Source organism: Amblyraja radiata, chromosome 13 (assembly GCF_010909765.2).
Source record: "Amblyraja radiata isolate CabotCenter1 chromosome 13, sAmbRad1.1.pri, whole genome shotgun sequence".
Taxonomy (NCBI): Eukaryota; Metazoa; Chordata; class Chondrichthyes; order Rajiformes; family Rajidae; genus Amblyraja; species Amblyraja radiata.
In genome coordinates, this window is record NC_045968.1 from 36,338,371 (window position 1) to 36,357,179 (window position 18,809).

General features: G+C 44.4%; 1 protein-coding gene across 1 annotated transcript; it reads left to right on the forward strand.

Moving 5' to 3' along the window:
• The first annotated feature begins 987 nt into the window (after nt 1–987).
• LOC116979873 (period circadian protein-like) lies at nt 988–17,755 on the forward strand. Its single transcript, XM_033031787.1, has 5 exons — nt 988–1,476; nt 4,886–4,944; nt 9,922–10,002; nt 11,739–11,795; nt 17,511–17,755. Exons 1-5 carry the CDS (start codon nt 1,001–1,003, stop codon nt 17,522–17,524), a joined length of 687 nt encoding a protein of 228 aa, XP_032887678.1. The 5' UTR covers nt 988–1,000; the 3' UTR covers nt 17,525–17,755.
• The last annotated feature ends 1,054 nt before the right edge of the window (nt 17,756–18,809 follow it).

An 18,809-nucleotide genomic window follows, 5' to 3' on the forward strand; every position in this document is an offset into this window, starting at 1 on the left:
GCTGTTCCTGCAATTTGTTTTTAGCCTCACTCTGACAATGGAGGAGACAAATGACAGAAAGGTCTGTGTAGGAATGGGAAGGAGAATGAAAGTGTCTAGCATCCGGGAGATCAGGTTGGGCCACGCTGGCTGAGCGATGGTGTTCCCAATACATCTATACCCAATACCCTGACTGATGAAGGCCAAAGTGCCAAAGGCCATCTTGACTACCCTATATACCTGTGACACCATTTTACTTGTTTTCCATTGAATATATCATTGCCATTAATGCACATAACCTATCAATAGTGTATGGTAAAAACTAGGGGCAGTTAATGAGTATGTCAGATTATTTTTTTTAAAGGATTAACGTAGGATAGGTGTAAACTGGCGGTTGACAATTGGTATGGATTAGTTGTGTTGAAGGGCCTCCTTTCCAGGATTTTATAATTTTTAAAAATCAGTTTTTTGCACTGAAGGTTGCTGGAAACAGTGCCAACTAGTACCTTTAAAATGCTCTTTCAGTGAAACTATTTGATGAACTGTTAGGTGAGAGAGGATAAATAACTCTGCAAGGAACACCCATGGAATCGATGGGTTGAATGGTGTTCCTGTGACATTAGAATTCTATAATTGTTCATTTTTTGAAAGATATTTCTGTCAGCCTAATGAAGAAAACAATATAGGTACACATAGATAAACTGAAACAATACATAAACATTCGGGGGAATTGGAAATGCTGAAAACAATCCATTAGGCGTTTGAAAAGCGACTTACTTGGCCCTTTAATAAAGCCTCTAATTCTGTTGCTGTGGCAACCAATCTTTGGTGGCAACCTTGCTGCTTCGTTCCCCTCCTCACTGATAGGGTGCCGGGTGGACGTCTGGGTATTGTAGTTCCACTGCTTGGGTGCTGTGTGCGTGCGGACGGGAGTACGTGGCCTTCAGAACTACATCTCCCAAAGGGCCCCGCGCTGCGTCGGCCCTGCCTTTACCTTTGACGCTGCTGCTTCTCCCAGGACATGTCTTATTCTATCGTGAATAGAGCCAAGCCGGTCACAAGGGCGGCTCGGCCCGGCGCAGCTATGGAGAACGGGCAGGATAGGGATGGAGTGGCAAATGGAGGTGGGATGGGTAAGGCTCTAGCGAGAGGTAGAGGTGGAGATTCTAGCACAGGTACACGTACAGGACTGGGGAGAGGTTCTAGTTCAGGGCGAGGGAGCGGTTCAAGTTCAGATTCAGGACTAGGTAAAGGTCCAAGTACACGTTTAGGGCTAGGTAAAGGTTCAAGTACAGGACAAGGTAAAGGTTTAAGTACAGGACTGGGGAGAGATTCCAGCACAGGTATAGGTTTTGGGAAAGGTTCAAGTCAAACAAAGGTTTCAAGTACAAGCCTAGGTACAGGTGGGGGTAAGGCCAGTGTTGCAGTTGTGCGGAAATGCACTGCCACTCATCAAAATGTAACCCCACACAAATCGGGTCAAAAAACAACTCACTGGTAAGAAATCCGTGGAATTAGTCCCTTGCCCCTGTGCCAGGTTAAAAAACAAACATTGTATAGTGCATATAATGAAGCAAAATTGACTCAAATTCTAACTATTCTAAACTGTGAGCCAGTATAAAATGTGCATGGGTGTATTGCAGAAACTATAAATAGTTTTGGAAAGTTATGCTTACCAATATGTCCATTTGATATTTGCAGAATGATAAGATTTTGGGTCTTGTGTCAGCTGTGGCTTAGTTGATACCAATTATATCTCAGAGTCAGAATGTTTAAGAAAGAACTGCAGATGCTGGAAAAATTGAAGGTTGACAAATATGCTGGAGAAACTCAGCGGGCGAGGCAGCATCTTCGCCCCATAGATGCTGCCTCACCCGTTGAGCAGTTTTGTCTATCTCAGAGTCAGAAGGTTACTTCATTCCTGAGACTTGAGAAGATACAGAAAGAATGAACTGCAGATGCTGTAATCAGGTGCAGAACACAAAATGCTGGAGGAAATCAGTGGGTCTGAAGGGAATGGACAGGTGATTTTTCAGGTTGGGATCCTTCTTCACCCTGGTTGAAACATAGAAACATAGAAAATAGGTGCAAGAGTAGGCAGCACTGCCATTCAATATGATCATGGTTGATCATCCAAAATCAGTACCGCGTTCTGGCTTTTTCCTTTGTTTCCCTTAGCCCTAAGAGCTAAATCTAACTCTTTCTTAAAAATCGAACTCTATCTTGAAATATATTTACAGTAGGTTGTTACGTCAACCTCTTAATGTGGGAGTTCTGCCTTGTTAGAGGTGTCATCTGCTGGATGATATGTTTCAATTCAATTTTTATTTGTGCTCTTTAATATGCGTAAAAGTGTTATGGCACAGTTTCAAAGAAATATTTTCGAAAATTAGATGACACACAGTACTGGAGTAACTCAGCTGGTTAGGCAATATCTCTGGAAACTATGGATGGGTGATATTTTGGGTTAGGACCCTTCTTCAGACTGATTGGAAGGGAGAGCAGGGAAAGAAAGTTGGGAGAGAGGAGAGGCAGGACAAAGCATGGTGGGTAATAGGTGGAGAAGGATATTGACCGGAAAAATCACCTAACCATGTTCTCCAGAGATGCAGCCTATCCATTTGAGTTACTCCAGCACTGTGTGTCTTCTTTTATCAACCAGCATCTGCAGTTCTTTGTTTCTATATTTTGGAAAATTATCCTGGATTTCCTGGACAAGATTTATTTGGTCAAGATAATCTGGTCAATTTTACATTTCTGTAGTCTGATCTTGCTGTGTGCAAAGCAAATTTTCTGTAGTGTTTTCGTTGTCTATGACAAATGCCTTCCGGTCAGGAAAGGTGCTGCAGAAATGCAAATCTCTAACGTTATTTATAATTGTTTTGGTATTAAGTAAAGAAACAGACTTGAAGTGACTTTGATCGTGGTATTTCTGAAATGTCGCTTTCTCAGGGAAGGCAAATGCAGCAGCCAAACTGTTTACAACCAGTTCTCTCAAACAGCTTTAAATAATGCGAGGATTTTGTTTGTTGATTTTAGCTCTGCATTCAACACCATTGTGCCAGAGCTACTACACTCCAAACTTTCCAAGTTGACTGTGCCTGAACCCCTCTGTCGGTGGATCACCAGCTTCCTGACAGACAGGAAGCAGCATGTGGGGCTGGGAAAGCACATCCCGGACCCACAAACCCTCAGCATAGGAGCACAGCAAGGCTGCGTACTCTCTCCTCTCCTCTACTCTCTCTACACCAATGACTGCACCTCGACTGACTCCTCTGTCAAGCTTCTCAAGTTTGCGGACGACACAACCCTGATTGGACTGATCCGGGATGGGGAGGAATCTGCCTACAGGCAGGAAGTGTCACAGCTGGTGTCCTTGTGCCATCGCAACAACCTGGAGTTCAATGCTCTTAAGACAGTGAAATTGATTGTAGACTTTAAGAAAGCCCCCCTCCCCTCACCCCACTCACCATCAACAACACCACAGTCACATCTGTGGAGTCTTTTAAGTTCCTGGGAACCATCATCTCCAAGGACCTTAAGTGGGGGGCTACCATCGACTCCACAGTCAAAAAGGCACAACAGAGGATGTACTTCCTGCGGCAGCTGAGGAAGCACAATCTGCCACAGGCAATGATGGTCCAATTCTATATGGCCATCGTAGAGTCTGTCCTCACCTTCTCCATCATGGTCTGGTTTGGCTCAGCCCCACCATGCACGACACCCGGAGGCTGCAGTGAATAGTCCGATCAGCTGAGAAGGTTATTCCCTCCATTGACGAACTGTACACTGCAAGGGTGAGGAAGCGAGTGGGTAAGATCATCTCTGACCCCTCTCACCCTGGCCACAAATTCTTTGAATCACTTTCCTCTGGATGGCGACTCCGGACTGTCAAAGTTGCCACAGCCACACATTAAAACAGCTTTTTTCCACGAGTAGTAGCACTACTCAATAACCAAAAATCTGTAGCTCTGGTATTTTATTTACTTCACATGTTTAATCAATAATGTTTTATTATTAATGTTTAATGTTTAATGCATCATTTTTAACTGTCACGGTATGTCATGTTGTCACTTGCGGGCGGAGCACCAAGGCAAATTCCTTGGATGGGAATACTTGGCCAATAAACATATTCAATTCAATAATGATTAAATAATTGGTTTGGTTGAAGAATCTTGATCAGGACACTGCAAATAGCTTTTCAAAAATGCTAATTGAAAATTCTAATACTAATTGTTAATCTTAACAAACCGAATCCAAATTGTTAACCAACTGTTACTTTGATTTCCCTCCATTTACATTTAGTGAGCGCAACGGTAGAGTTGTTGCCTTACGCGCTAGAGACCCGGGTTCAATCCTGACGACAGGTGCTGTCATTACAGAGATAGTACATTCTCCCTGTGATCATGTGGGTTTTCTCCAGGTGCTCCGGTTTCCTTCCACATTCCAAAGACATGCGGGTTTGTAGGTTAATTGGCTTCTGTAAGTTGTCCCTAGTGTGTAGGATAAAACTAGTGTACGGGTTATCGCTGGTTGGCATGGATCGGTGGGCTGAAGGGCGTGTTTCCATGCTGTATCTAAACTAAACCAAACTTGTAACGCATCATTTGTGGGATGCCAAAAGCATAAAGCAGACCAGTTGTGATGTCAGTTGAGATTGTCATGCCTTCAATAAATTGGATTAATGGTCACAGATTTTCAACAGCAAAAAATTGTTGAAACAAGGAACTGCATATGCTGGCTTAGTAAAAAGACACAAAGCGCTGGACTAACTCAGCGAGCCGTGCAGCATCTCTGGAGAACGTGGATAGATGACGTTTTGGATTGGGACCGTTTTTCAGTAAACTTTTCAGACTAAGTTAAAAGTTTTAAGACTAAGTCAAAATTTATCAATTTTCCCCCCCAGTTATGGTGCATATTCTGTAACAGTGCCAGATCAGAAGAAGAGAAATGAGTTGCTGAACAGTAAGTATTTTACTTGCTTGAGAAAGTTGTACTGTAGAACAGAAATTACTTGTGGAACAATATTATATTAGTTTATGAGTTTATATAAATTTATTGTTATTATTGTCACATTTACCAAGGTACAGTGAAAAGCGTTTTGTTGCATGCTATCCAGTCCATGCGACGAGACTAAACATGATTACAATCAAAGGTACACAAAAATGCTGGAGAAACTCGGTGCAGCAGCATCTACGGAGCGAAGGAAATAGGCAACGTTTCAGGCCGAAACCCTTCTTCAGACTGCTGGGGGGGGGGGGGCGGGGGGGGGGGGGGGCGGGGCGGGGAGAAGAAAGGAAAAAGGAGGAGGAGGAGGCCGAGGGCTGAGGGATGGGAGGAGACAGCCCGAGGGCTGAGGAAGGAGAGGAGACAGCAAGGGCTAACAAAATTGGGAGAATTCAATGTTCATGCCCGCAGGATGCAGACTCCCCAAGTGGAATATGAGGTGCTGTTCCTACAATTTCCGGTGTTGCTCACTCTGGCAATGGAGGAGACCCAGGACAGAGAGGTCGGATACGGAATGGGAGGGGGAGTTGAAGTGCTGAGCCACCGGGAGGTCAGGTTGGTTAATGCGGACCGAGCGGAGGTGTTCGGCGAAACGATCGCCCAGCCTCCGCTTGGTCTCACCGATGTAGATCAGCTGACATCTAGAGCAGTGGATGCAATAGATGAGGTTGGAGGAGATGCAGGTGAACCTCTGTTGCACCTGGAACGACTGCTTGGGTCCTTGAATGGAGTCGAGGGGGGAGGTAAAGGGACAAGTGTTGCATCTCTTGCGATTGCAACGGAAAGTGCCCGGGGAGGGGGTGGTACGGGAGGGAAGGGAAGAATTGACAAGGGAGATACGGAGGGAGCGGTCTTTGCGAAAGGCAGACATGGGGGGAGATGGGAAGATGTGGCGAGTGGTGGTGTCACGTTGGAGGTGGCGAAACTGACGGAGGATTACAATCAAGCTGTCCACAGTGTACAGATACAGGATAAAGCATATAATACTTGCCTGTGAAGATTTTGGTTTGCTCTTTCTTACAAACTAAACCATAAACTACAAATTGTTTTGGTTGCAATAAGGACCGGACTTTTGGCAATAATATTGGGGGTTTTTAATTTATTGATTTTTATTTTTGTTTATTATGTTATCGACAACAAGCCTGTTCTGTAAGAAAGTAAGAATTTCACTGTTCCATTTTCATTACACATGACAATTAAACACTCTTGACTCTTGACATTACTGTGCCTAGCTAGTTCATTTTAACTTTCTGGCTGAGAGCTTGATCTTGGATGCTGACTAACTGATCGCCACTAGGAAGTGTGCAAGAGCCAGCAAGAATGATTGATTGTCTTCTGGTTGTTTAAGAAAGAACTGCAGATGCTGGAATAATCGAAGGTAGACAAAAATGCTGGAGAAACTCAGCGGGAGAGGCAGCATCTATGGAGCGAAGGAATGGGTGACGTTTCGGGTCGAGACCCTTCTTCAGGGGGGGGGGGCAGAAAAAAGAAAGGAAGAGGTGGAGACAGTAGGCTGTGGTAGAGCTGGGAAGGGGAAAGGAGGGAGAAAGCAAGGACTACCTGAAATTGGAGGTATCAATGTTCATAATATAATATATCTTTTATTGTCATTGCATGTCAGTGCAACGAGATTTAGTGTGCAGCTCCACTGATGTACAAGAAAGGTAAATAAATACAATACATAAATAAACAAGCTGAATTGATTGACGTGACCATCTGAGGGAGACTGTCCAAAGGGGGTGGGTGGGGGGGCACTCATTAGGGCCGGTTCAGAGCCGCTATAGCTCTTGGGATGAAACTGTTCCTGAGTCTGGAGGTTCGGGCGTAGAAGGCCTTGTAACGTCTGCCGGAGGGAAGTAGTTGAAACAGACCGTGGCAGGGGTGTGATGAGTCCTTATGGATGCTGAGGGCCTTCCTGAGGCACCGCGTGTGGTAGATGCCCTCCAAGGCTGGTAGCTCTGTCCCGATGATCCTCTGCGCTCTGTTGACGACGCGCTGAAGAGCTCTCCTCTCCGCCTCCGTGCAGCTGAGATACCACACAGAGATGCCATACGTTAGTATGCTCTCTGTGGTGCAGCGGTAGAACGTTGTCAGCAGCTGTTGGGGCAGACCAGTCTTTTTTAATGTCCTCAGGAAGAACAGTCGTTGCTGTGCCTTCTTGACCAGCGCGGCGGTGTTTGTGGACCATGTGAGGTCTTCTGAAATGTGAGTGCCCAGAAACTTAAAGCTGGACACTCTCTCCACACTTTCCCCATAAATGGAGATTGGGGCGTATTCTCCAGAATGGGACCTCCTGAAGTCAATAATCAATTGACTGGGGTGTAAACTACCCAAGCAAAATATGAGGTGCTGCTCCTCCAATTTGCGGTTGGACTCACTCTGGCCAGGACAGAAAGGTCGGATTCGGAATGGGATGGGGAGTTGAAGTTCTGAGCCACCGGGAGATCTTCTGGTTGTATATTCTGTGGGGAGATCCATGAGTGGTTTGGTTTGATGAGTAACATTTGGTATTATGAATCTCTGGGGGAGAAAAGTCAAGCCTAAGATTTATCTAAGCTACTCCTTAACCTTTGCAGTCTTTTAAAAATCCTGTGAGCAAACTTTATATTATGGTAGGTTGGGACCAGCAGAGTAAAATAATTTGAAAGAGCATTTGAATGCATCTGGCCAGCCATTTGTGTTTTGATTAAATGTTAAGTTTAGTTTAGAGACACAGCATGGAAACGGGGCCTTCAGCCCACCAAGACTAGTGCGTCCATCGATCACCTGTTCATATTAGTTCTATGTTATCCTACCTTCTCATCCACTGCCTACACACGAGGGGCAATTTTACAGAGGTTAATTAATCTACAAATCTGCACATCGTTGTGTTGTATGATCTTATGATATGATAAGCAATTTGAATAACTGCTAGAATAAATGACAAAGTAGAAAATTGTTAGCTAACTGATCGGTTTTGTCATTGTGTGTGTTTTCTCTCATGGGTGAATGCAAAGAGCAGGGGAGTCATCCTCTCATAAATTCAGGAAATGTTTAACTACTGATCAAGGAGGGGGAGGGGCGAAGGAGGAGAGGAGTGACAGCAAAGTGATGCTGCTGACAGTGAGGTCGTATCTGCAACACCTGCATTCCAGGTTCAACTCTCGCCCCCGCTGCTGTCTGTGTGGAGTCTGCAGGCTCTCCGTATTACAGCTTGGGTTTCCCCAAGTGTCCCAATTTCTTCCCTTGTATCAAACGTTAGGTAAATAAACTACTGTAAATTAGCCGTGGGGTAATATCCCGGGGGGGGGGGGGGGGTGTTAATTGGCAAGTTTGAGAGAACAGACTACAGGGAAATAAGTAGGTTGCCATCAACCTGCTCTGAGATCTGGCTTCTATTCAATGGTCTTCCATGTAGTAAAGAAATACAATAAGAATGATTTGTGAAGGATACTTTGCCTAACATTTGTGGGAGCTTGCTGATTAGAAATTGGCTACTGCTTTCTCTAATTATAGCAAAGATGACACTTGAAATATCATTAGCTGTAAGGTGTTTTGTTATACATCTGGGTTGTGAGAGCCACGACAGAAAGCAATTCTAACCTGATAAAAGAATTAGAAGGAGGTTTATTTTATTATATTTTCTGTGTGTTATTGCGTTTGTGGGCCGGTTAAGCCGAAGCAAGTCGTAATTTCATTGCTGTGTTGTCTGTACGTATGACAATTAAACACTCTGGACTTCCTTGATATTTTTACTTGATTATGCTGGTTTTGTAGTTCTTTTCTTCGATGTTTAGATCCCCATACACAAAATCCTGGAGTAACTCAGCGGGTCAGGCAGCATCTCAGGAGAGAAGGAATGGGTGATGTTTCGGGTCAAGCCCTTCTTCAGACAAAAGATGATGCATTTGGCAAGAGCTGTATACTTGGCTGATTTGGGTCTGATTCAACAATCGTGTTTGAACAGAAATAATACATTATTTATAATACAATAATAAATAATACACAAATAAAAATAAAACCATACAGCACTGTTTCATGTTGTAAGAGCAATATCGTGTCGCAGCTGGTAGACCTGCTGCCTCACTGTGCCAAGAGACTTGGGTCGATTCTGACCTCGGGTGCTGTCTGTGTGGAGTTTGCATGTTCTCCCTGTGACCATGTGAGTTTCCAACCACATCCCAAAGACGTGGGTGTGTAGGCTAATTGGCCCTGGAAATTGCCCCTAGCGTCTAGGGAGTGGATGCGAAAGTGGGATAACATAGAACGAGCGTGAACGGGTGGTCAGCCAAAGGAGGTAGTTGAGGCAGGTACAATAACAACACGTAAAAGACATTTGGCCTGGTGGATGGATACAAAAGATTAAAGTCCAAATGTGGGCAAAAGGGGCTTGCTCAGATGGGGCATTTTGGTCGGCATGGACATAGGGCCGAAGGGCCTGTTCCCGTACTGTATATCTGTATAACTCTATTTGAAAGTTGAGCTTATACCTCGCTCTATTTGCGCATGTTTTCCCAATGTCTCTTAATACCCAAGGTTTGCAAAAATATATATATTTCTCAAATGTATCAATTAACATGGGGTGAATTGTTTTCAAAACTCTCTCTTACTAGAATGGATGGAAGAAGAGATTTGAGATCTGTACACTTGATTATTGGCTTCATTCCTCAATCAGTAGCAAGCGAGCAATACTTGAACGGTCTCGACCCAAAACATCACCTTTCCATATTCTCCAGAGATGCTACCTGACTTGCTGAGTTATTCCAGCACCTTGTGTCCTTTTGAGCAATACTCGGGGATTAGTACTGCTTTCTCCTGGGTACTTGACCTGTAGCTGTGGCACCATCTTGTTGAAATTAAACGGATGGTGATTGGGAACGCTTCAAGAAGTCTATAGAATTAATATTTAGGATGTACGCTGTCATCTTGTATATGATTTATTTTTCTTCAACTTAGAAGCAGCGACAGAGTTGGCTGCCTTGGAGAAGCTGAAGCGTCGAAATATAAGTAGAGTTTCCACTATTCCGAGAACTGTTGGTGAGTAAAATAATAGCATTAAAAGGGTACCTTAAGTTGCACAAGTTACTGCATATATTGAAACTCAAGGTCAACTGTTTTAATGGAACTTTAATGGAAACTGTACAATTTGTAAATGTGCTAATTTTGTTTTCAAATCCAGTATTTGGGAAAATTCTTTGGATGCGACATTGTTCGAAAGTTGAGCCACCACCTTTGGTAGTAGTTTTCGTGGCTAGCTTGGGACATCAAGAGTCAACCTTGTTGATGGGAGAGTGCATATTCGTGAACTTGATGAATTTTTACAACTCGAACAGTTCCCCTGTTCACAAAGCAACTCCAGCATTCCCCCCCCCCCCCCCCCCCCCCCCAACCTGTTTTTCCTACCAGTTCAACTGTTTGCATCCTGGTATCCCTCTTGTTATCACACCTTTCCTACTAACAATGGGCCTTTCCTGAGATCACCTGTTGCCGGTCCTGGTTTGTTCTGGGCTTTTCTTGCTTCCAGTTTATTCCCTCCTGGCCCCCCCCCCCCCCCCAATCCTACCTATACTTTCAGTCTAAAGAAGGGTTCCAACCCGAAAAGTCCTTTTCCTTTTCTCCAGATATGCTCCAGACATGCGCAAGCTTGTAGGTTAATGGGCCACAGTAAAGTTGCCCTTCGTCTGCAGAGAGTGATGAGAAAGTGGGATGATATCGAACTAGTGAGAATGGGTGATTGATGATGGTGTGGACTCTGGGCTGAAGGGCCTGTTTCCATGCTGTATCTTTCAATTCAATTCAAATACATGTAAGTATTTAAACAAACAACAAACATGAACTGGCACATTATGAGTTTAAAATATCTGAATCAGAACAAGTGGATTGTATTAAAAAGGGGGAAAAAACTAATTAATTTGTATATAGAATAAGGAAGTGCAGATGCTGGTTTACAAAAACAAAAAAGTGCTGGAGTAAATCAGTGGGTTAGGACTGAAGAAAGGTCCCAACCTGAAACATCACGCATCCATTTTCTCCAGAGATGCTGCCTGACCAGATGAATTTATATAGCGCTGTTCATTAATTTAAGAAGTCTCTTCCAGGATGTAATGCTGAGGCTTTATAAGACACTGGTCAGCATTTGGTGTATTGTGAGCAGTTTTGGATGCCATATCTGAGGAAGGATGTGCTGGCATTGGAGAGGGTCCAGGGGAGGTTTATGCGGATTATCACTGGAATGATTAGGTTAACATATGATGAGTGTTTGATGACACTGGTCCTGTACTTGCTGCAGTTTAGGATGAAGGGGAGCCTCATTGAGACTTACCAAATAGAGAAAGGCCTGGAAAGAGTGCATGTTGAGAGGATGTTTCCACTTGTTATGTGAGCATCTAGGACCAGAATGCAGAATAAAAGGACATACCTTTAAGAAGGGAGATAAGGTGGAATTTCTTTAGTCAGCGGCAGGTGAATAAGTGGAATTCATTACCACCATCAGCTGTGGAGGCCATGTCATTGGGTATTTTTAAGGTGCAGATTGACAGATTCTTAATTAGTACAGGCACCAGGTGTTATGGGGAGAAGGCAGGAGAATGGGATTTAGAGGGAAAAATAGATCAGCCATGATTGAATGACGGATTAGACTTGGTGGGCCGAAAGGCCTAATTCTGCTTCTATAAGTTGACTGTAATTTTGAATTTCATCACTGTTGTGGTGTGAAACACAGCTACCAGCTGACCCACAGCAAATGCTGAAAAGTGGAATGTGTCTTGTTGCAGGGGGTACGTTGTCTCAGGAGGAAGTGAGACGAAAACAGCAGCTGGCCTTCAATGCAGGTAAAAACAACGTGTATACATATCACAGAAAATCAATCTTGCATTTGTTGATGATTTGGCAGTGTTGGTTTGAGTGATTGAAAGATACAGCATGGAAACACACCCTTTGGCCCACTGGGTCCACACCGACCATCTATCAACAGTTCACACTAGTTCTGTGTTATTTGTGTGTGGCACAGTGGCGCAGCGGCAGAGTTGCTGCTTTCCAACGCCGGAGACCCGTGTTCGATCTTGAATATGGGTTCTGTCTGTACGAAGTTTGTAAGTTCTTCCTGTGACTGCGTGGGTTTTGCCAGGTTCTACGGTTCCCTCCCACATTCCAAAGATGTGCAGGTTAGTAGGCATTTGTAAATTGTCTAATTGGCTTCTGTAAATTGTCCTAAGTGTGTAGGATAAAACTAGCGTACGGGTAATCGCTGGTTGGCGTGGACTTGGTGGACCGAGGGCCTGTTTCCACGCTCTATCTCTAAGCTAAACTAAACTATCTCTAAAAACTAAAAGCTAAAAATCGCAAGTCCCACTGATTACCCACTTTTTCACCATTCCCATTCAATCTGTTTTACTGATGGCAGTGAATGCAGCCTGGCTTTTGGCTGGAGAGGAAACACCAAGGAAATTATTAGCAGTTTCTCTGGTATTTTGGCACAGATTATTGGCAGGGAAACACTGCTGCCTTGCACCATCTGGCGGGACTGAATGATACAAGGGGATCTGTTATTTATTTGAAACACTGATCCAAGTCACTTGTTGGACAGTGGGGGGGGGGGGGGGGGACGGACCTCGTTCAGGAACTCTAACCCAAGAACAATCTCAGCATGTTCTGGGCAGACTCTTTCTTGTTGGTTCAATTGGTGTGGATCAAAACGTGTAGAAAAGTGAAGGATTAAAATTGACTGGTTGGGTTCCTACCCGAAACGTTGCCTGTCCATTCCCTCCACAGATGCTGCCTGACCTGCTGAGTTCCTCCAACACTTTGTGCTTCACTCTAATTCTCTCCATAGGAATCCAACCTGAGAGAGAGCCGTGGCAGAGTACATAATTCAAAGAATCTTGCAACTTTTTTTTGAAAAGCTATTTAAAGCTTTTTGAAATCGCAGTCAACACCTCTGATCAACTTTATAGCATTAATGTTATTCAGTGACATTTATGCTTTACCAGCATGGTAATCCAGTGTTATATACTGCCAAGTTTGTATCTAGCAATACTGTACGACACATCTGTGCCTAGATGTACCATATCTCACTGTACAATAACAGGACTGTGCCCAACAGTGGAGCATCCTGGACTTCAAAGCTAGATATACCCCTGGGTCTAAACAGTCTCAGAAGATCTCCAATCAAGAAAGTCTGAAGAAGGGTCCCGGTCTGAAACATTGCCTATCCATGTTGTACTGGAATGCTGCCTGACCCACTGAGCTACTCTATCACTCTGTGTCTTTTGTAAACCAGCATCTGTATTTCCTTGTTTCTTCATAGTTTGTTAATTAGTTGGTCACAGGGAGAACATACAAACCACACACGGATAGCACCCGTAATCAGGATCAAACCAGGGTCTCTGGCGTTGTGAGGCAAAGAAATCGGCTTGCGGCTACTGCCTCAAGTTGCAGTAATTTTCATTCCCTTCCATCCCAGGATGTGTGCCTCATTGGTAAATCTAGCATTAATTCTCCACCTTTAATCGCCATTGAACTGAGTGGGACGCTGAGCCATTTTGTCTCATTAATATGTATCCTGACCCTGGGCAGTTACATGCACTTCCTCACCTGAAGCAAATGTTTATAAATCAGATGGATTTCACAATCATCATTAATGATCAGTTTTTAATTCTTAATTATTCCATTAACTAGTTTGAATTTCCTCTGCTTGTAAGGCTGTAATTTAATCTCTGTGTTACTGGCTTCTGAATTACTGGACTGGTAACATTCCAACTGTCCCCTGTACCTTGTGAAATGGATTGTGTATCATACATGAAACACTTCACGCACACGCTTGGAACGGAAACTATTTGTGTGGTTAAAAAACCAGTTCTAATACTATCAGCATGAAGGGTCCCGGCCCGAAACATCGCCTGTCTGTCCCCCTCCACAGATTCTGCATGATCCGCTGAGTTACTCAATTTTTCAGTATCTGGAGTTAAGGTTGAGCTAGCTTTTTTGTTTACTGTACTCTATTCTTTGTTTCAGTTATATCATCAAATAATTTTGATCGCTATGTATAAAGATTTTCTCTCATTCAGCAGTGATGCAGGCCAGAGGTTACCAGCTGAAAATTGGCATCGAATGTTTTTATTGTTTCTAATACACTGAGTTGGTTAAAGTCTTATCTTAAAATCTAATTGCATTTCATATAGTTCACTTGTCTTTTGATGTTTGAGACTCACTGTTTTATTGCCTAAACCACATTCCTTTCCACATGTATAAGACATTTAGACAAGCACATGGATAGGAAGGTTTAGACAGCTATGGGACAAAAATGGGCAAATAGAACTAGCTTAGATGGGGCATCTTGTTTGGCATGGACAAGTGTGCAAAGGCTCTAGATAAATAAGCAGGAGTATGGAGATGGGTTGTATGTTAGATGGATACATTCTTCTCATCGGACGCATTCTAATGATAAATCAAAAGAAAAACACCTTGAGTAAGAGTTTAAAGTTGGAGGTAGACAAAAGTGCTGGAGAAACTCAGCGGGTGCAGCAGCATCTATGGACCGAAGGAAATAGGCAACGTTTCGGGCCGAAACCCTTCTTCAGACTGAGCCTTCAGTAAGTTTCTTCAGAAAGTTGCAGTTGCATCCAAAGAATTTTAAGAAGGGTATGTGATGGCTGTGGAATTTCTCATTTGCCAGATTGTCTCCTGGCATAATGTTGATAATGCCATGGTGTTGCTAATGCCTGAAATTATCATGAAGATAGACACAAAGTGCTGGAGTGACTCAGCGGGTCAGGCAGCATTTCTGGAGAAAAGGAATAGGTGATGTTTTGGGTCAGAACCCTTCAGGCCCAAAAGGTCACTTGTTCCTTTATTCCATAGATGCTGTCTGACCCGCTGAGTTACCCCAGCATTTTGGGTCCATTTTCAGTATAAACCAGCAACTCTGCATGGTGCTCAGACGTGGCAGTCCTGTCCAACTCCTGCTCTCTGCACCTGGAACACCTGGCGGTGAAGTGCCATCCCTTCTACCTCCCAAGGGAATTCACCTACATTATTCAGACCGCGGTCTACATCCCACCCCAGGCAGACGTCCGTCTGGCACTGGAGGAGCTGCACGCCGTGGTCGACAAACACCAGACGTCTTACCCCGAGGCATTTACCACCATTGCTGGGGACTTCAATAAGGCAAACCTAAAGAAATCAGTCCCTAACTTCCACAAACATGTATCCTGCTGCACCAGAGGACCTAACACCCTCGACCACTGCTACACCACCACCAAGAATGCCTATCGTTCCATCCCTCGCCCTTACTTCGGTAAATCTGACCATACCGCGGTGCTGCTTCTTCCTGCCTACAGGCAGCAATTGAAGAGCGCACTCTCAGAAGTGAGGACAGTACAGAGCTGGTCGGGTGGGGGTTGGGGGGGGGGGGGGGGGGGGGGGGGGGGCAGAGGAACAACTCCAGGACTGTTTGGAGTCTGTAGACTGGGCAATGTTCAAGGACTCGGCAACGGACTTGAACGAATACGCCACAGTCGTTACAGACTTCGTAAAGAAATGTGTGGAGGACTGCATCCCTACAAAAACCTTCCGAGTGTTTCCCAATCAGAAACCTTGGATGAACTTTGAGATCCGCACTCTTCTGAAGTCCAGACACAGGGCATTCACGTCCGATGATACAGTAGCCTACAAGATGTCCAGATACGACCTTGGTAAGGCCATCAAAAAGGCCACAGGGACTTCTGCTCCAAACTGGAGGATGAGACGGATGTTCGGCAGCTGTGGCAGGGCCTGAATGCAATCACCAGGCAAAACCAATAGGCAGCTCGAATGTCGGCGAAACATCACTCCCAGACGAGCTCAATGCGTTTTACGCACGCTTTGATAGGGAGAATACTGATGTGCCTTCCCGAGCCCCCATTTGCTGTGATGGTATTTCAATCTCAGTCACAGAGGCTGACGTCAGGAAATCCTTCAGAGGGGTGAACCCCCGAAAAGCGCCTGGACCTGATGGTATACCCGGTTGTGTTCTAAAAACCTGTGCGGACCAACTGGCTGGAGTTTTTACGGACATTTTCAACCTCTCACTTCTGAGGTCTGAGGTCCCCACCTGCTTTAAAAGGGCATCAATTATACCAGTGCCCAAGAAGAGTAAGGTGACGTGCCTCAATGACTATCGACCAGTGGCACTAACGCCGGTGGTGATGAAGTGCTTTGAGAGGTTGATCATGGAGCAAATCAACTCCTACCTCGACAAAAACCTGGACCCACTGCAGTTCGCTTACCGCCACAACAGATCAACGGTGGATGCAATCTCGCTGGCCCTCCGCTCTGGACCACTTGGACAACAAAAACTCATATGTCAGGCTGTTATTCATCGATTACAGCTCGGCATTTAACACAATCATCCCCTCCAAGCTGGTTACCAAACTCGCAGAACTGGGTCTCTGCGCATCCCTCTGCACTTGGATCCTCGACTTCCTCATTCACAGACCACAGTCTGTTCGTATTGGTGGAAATGTGTCAGCCTCGATAACAATCAGCACGGGAGCACCTCAAGGCTGCGTGCTCAGTCCCCTGCTGTACTCACTCTATACTCATGACTGCGTAGCCAGTCACAGTGCGAACTCCATCATCAAGTTCGCTGACGACACCACTGTTGTGGGACGTATCACTGATGGGGATGAGTCAGAGTATAGAAGAGAGATCGAGCAACTGTCCATATGGTGCCAGCGCAATAACCTGGCCCTCAACACCAGCAAAACCAAGGAACTGATTGTGGACTTTGGAAGGAGTAGGAGGGGGACCCACAGCCCCATTTATATCATGGTTGAAAGGGTCAAGAGCTTCAAATTCCTGGGCGTGCACATCTCTGAAGATCTTTCCTGGTCCGAGAACACTAATGCAATTATCAAGAAAGCTCATCAGCGCCTCTACTTCCTGAGAAGATTACGGAGAGTCGGTTTGTCAAGGAGGACTCTCTCTAACCTCTACAGGTGCACAGTAGAGAGCATGCTGACCGGTTGCATCGTGGCTTGGTTTGGCAATTTGAGCGCCCTGGAGAGGAAAAGACTACAAAAAGTAGTAAACACAGCCCAGTCCATCATCGGCTCTGACCTTCCTTCCATCGAGGGGATTTATCGCAGTCGCTGCCTCAAAAAGGCTGGCAGTATCATCAAAGACCCACACCATCCTAGCCACACACTCATCTCCCTGCAACCTTCAGGTAGAAGGTACAGGAGCCTGAAGACTGCAACAAACAGGTTCAGGAATAGCTACTTCCCCACAGCCATCAGGCTATTAAACCTGGCTCGGACAAAACTCTGATTATTAATATCCCATTATCTGTTATTTGCACTTTATCAGTTTATTTATTCATGTGTGTATATATTTATATTATGGTATATGGACACACTTATCTGTTTTGTAGTAAATGCCTACTATGTTCTGTGTGCTGAAGCAAAGCAAGAATGTCATTGTCCTATACAGGGACACATGACAATAAACTCACTTGAACTTAAATCTGCAGTTCCTTCCTACACCTGAAATTATCTTGTTTTCCACAGGCTCAATGGAGTAGGCAGCAAAATCTGGAAAACCAGCCATAAACTGAACCAGTGAATATGCATTGCTACAGCTGGAAGATAACCTGCTGCATGGGAGTAAAGTCTCCAAAATGGTCAAAAATAAAGCCTCAACCATTGTCGTTTCTCAGGGAATTATATCTTTTTTTAACCGCGATCCAACGTCTTTGTTTGCCCTTCTCTCTCTCTCAGAGTTTCGGAAGAAGGAAAATGGAGGCACAAGGAACTGAAGATGCTGGAATCCTGAGCAAATCACACAGTGCTGGAAGAACTCAACAGGTCAGACGGCACCTGTGGAGGGAATGGACAAATGATTTTTCGAGTCGGGACCCATTCTTAAGACCTATCAGCCCCGACCCGAAATGTTGTCTCTTGATTCCCTCCACAGATGCTGCTAAGTTCCTCCATCGCATTGTACTTTGTTTGGGATAAAGACAATATAGTATTTGTTTCAAACATTGGGAAGCAAAATATGTCTTGTTGTACTCAACAGTCTATAGACTTCTGTTAATGATGCTTGAAGAACATTGTATTAATCTGAAATGCTGATGATCTCACGTTTAAGAAACAATTAGGCAAATACATGGATAGGACCGGTTTAGAGGGATATATGGGCCAAATGCAGGCATGTGGGACAAGTGTAGATGGGGCTTGTTGGTTGGAAAGTTGGGCCAAAGGGCCTTTTTGCACACTGCATGACTATGACTCTAACTAGGTTCCTTTGCAAGAATTTTTCATGTTCTTTTGATGTTTGTGGTTCACTAATAGCTACCTCGAGTGGTTTATCTAGACTTAAGTAGACTAAACATCATATAAGTATTATGCACAGACCATGTTAAATCATTTTGGCAATGCAACTTCAAAATTTTACACTGACTCACAACAGCCCTCGACTAAAATCATATGTAACCAGTGAAAATTTTCTAATTATCCAGCAAATTCTCTGGGTAATGATTTATTTATTTTTTGTCCTATGTTCAATGCTGCTGATATATGGTATAGTATTGGTTTATTATAGTCACGTGTAGCGAGATACGGCGAGCTTTTGCTTGCAAGCTCATTCCCTCTTCTCCCCTCTCCAATCAGGCAAGAGGTACAGAAGTTTGAAATTGCATTCCTCCAGATTCAGGGACAGTTTCTTCCTAGCTGTTATCAAGCAACTGAATGGTCCTCTCACAAGCTAGAGTGAAGTCTTGACCTCCCATCTACCTTATTGGAGACCTTTGAACTATCTTTAATGGGACATTATTGGACTTCAATGTCATATCTTGCACTAGCTAT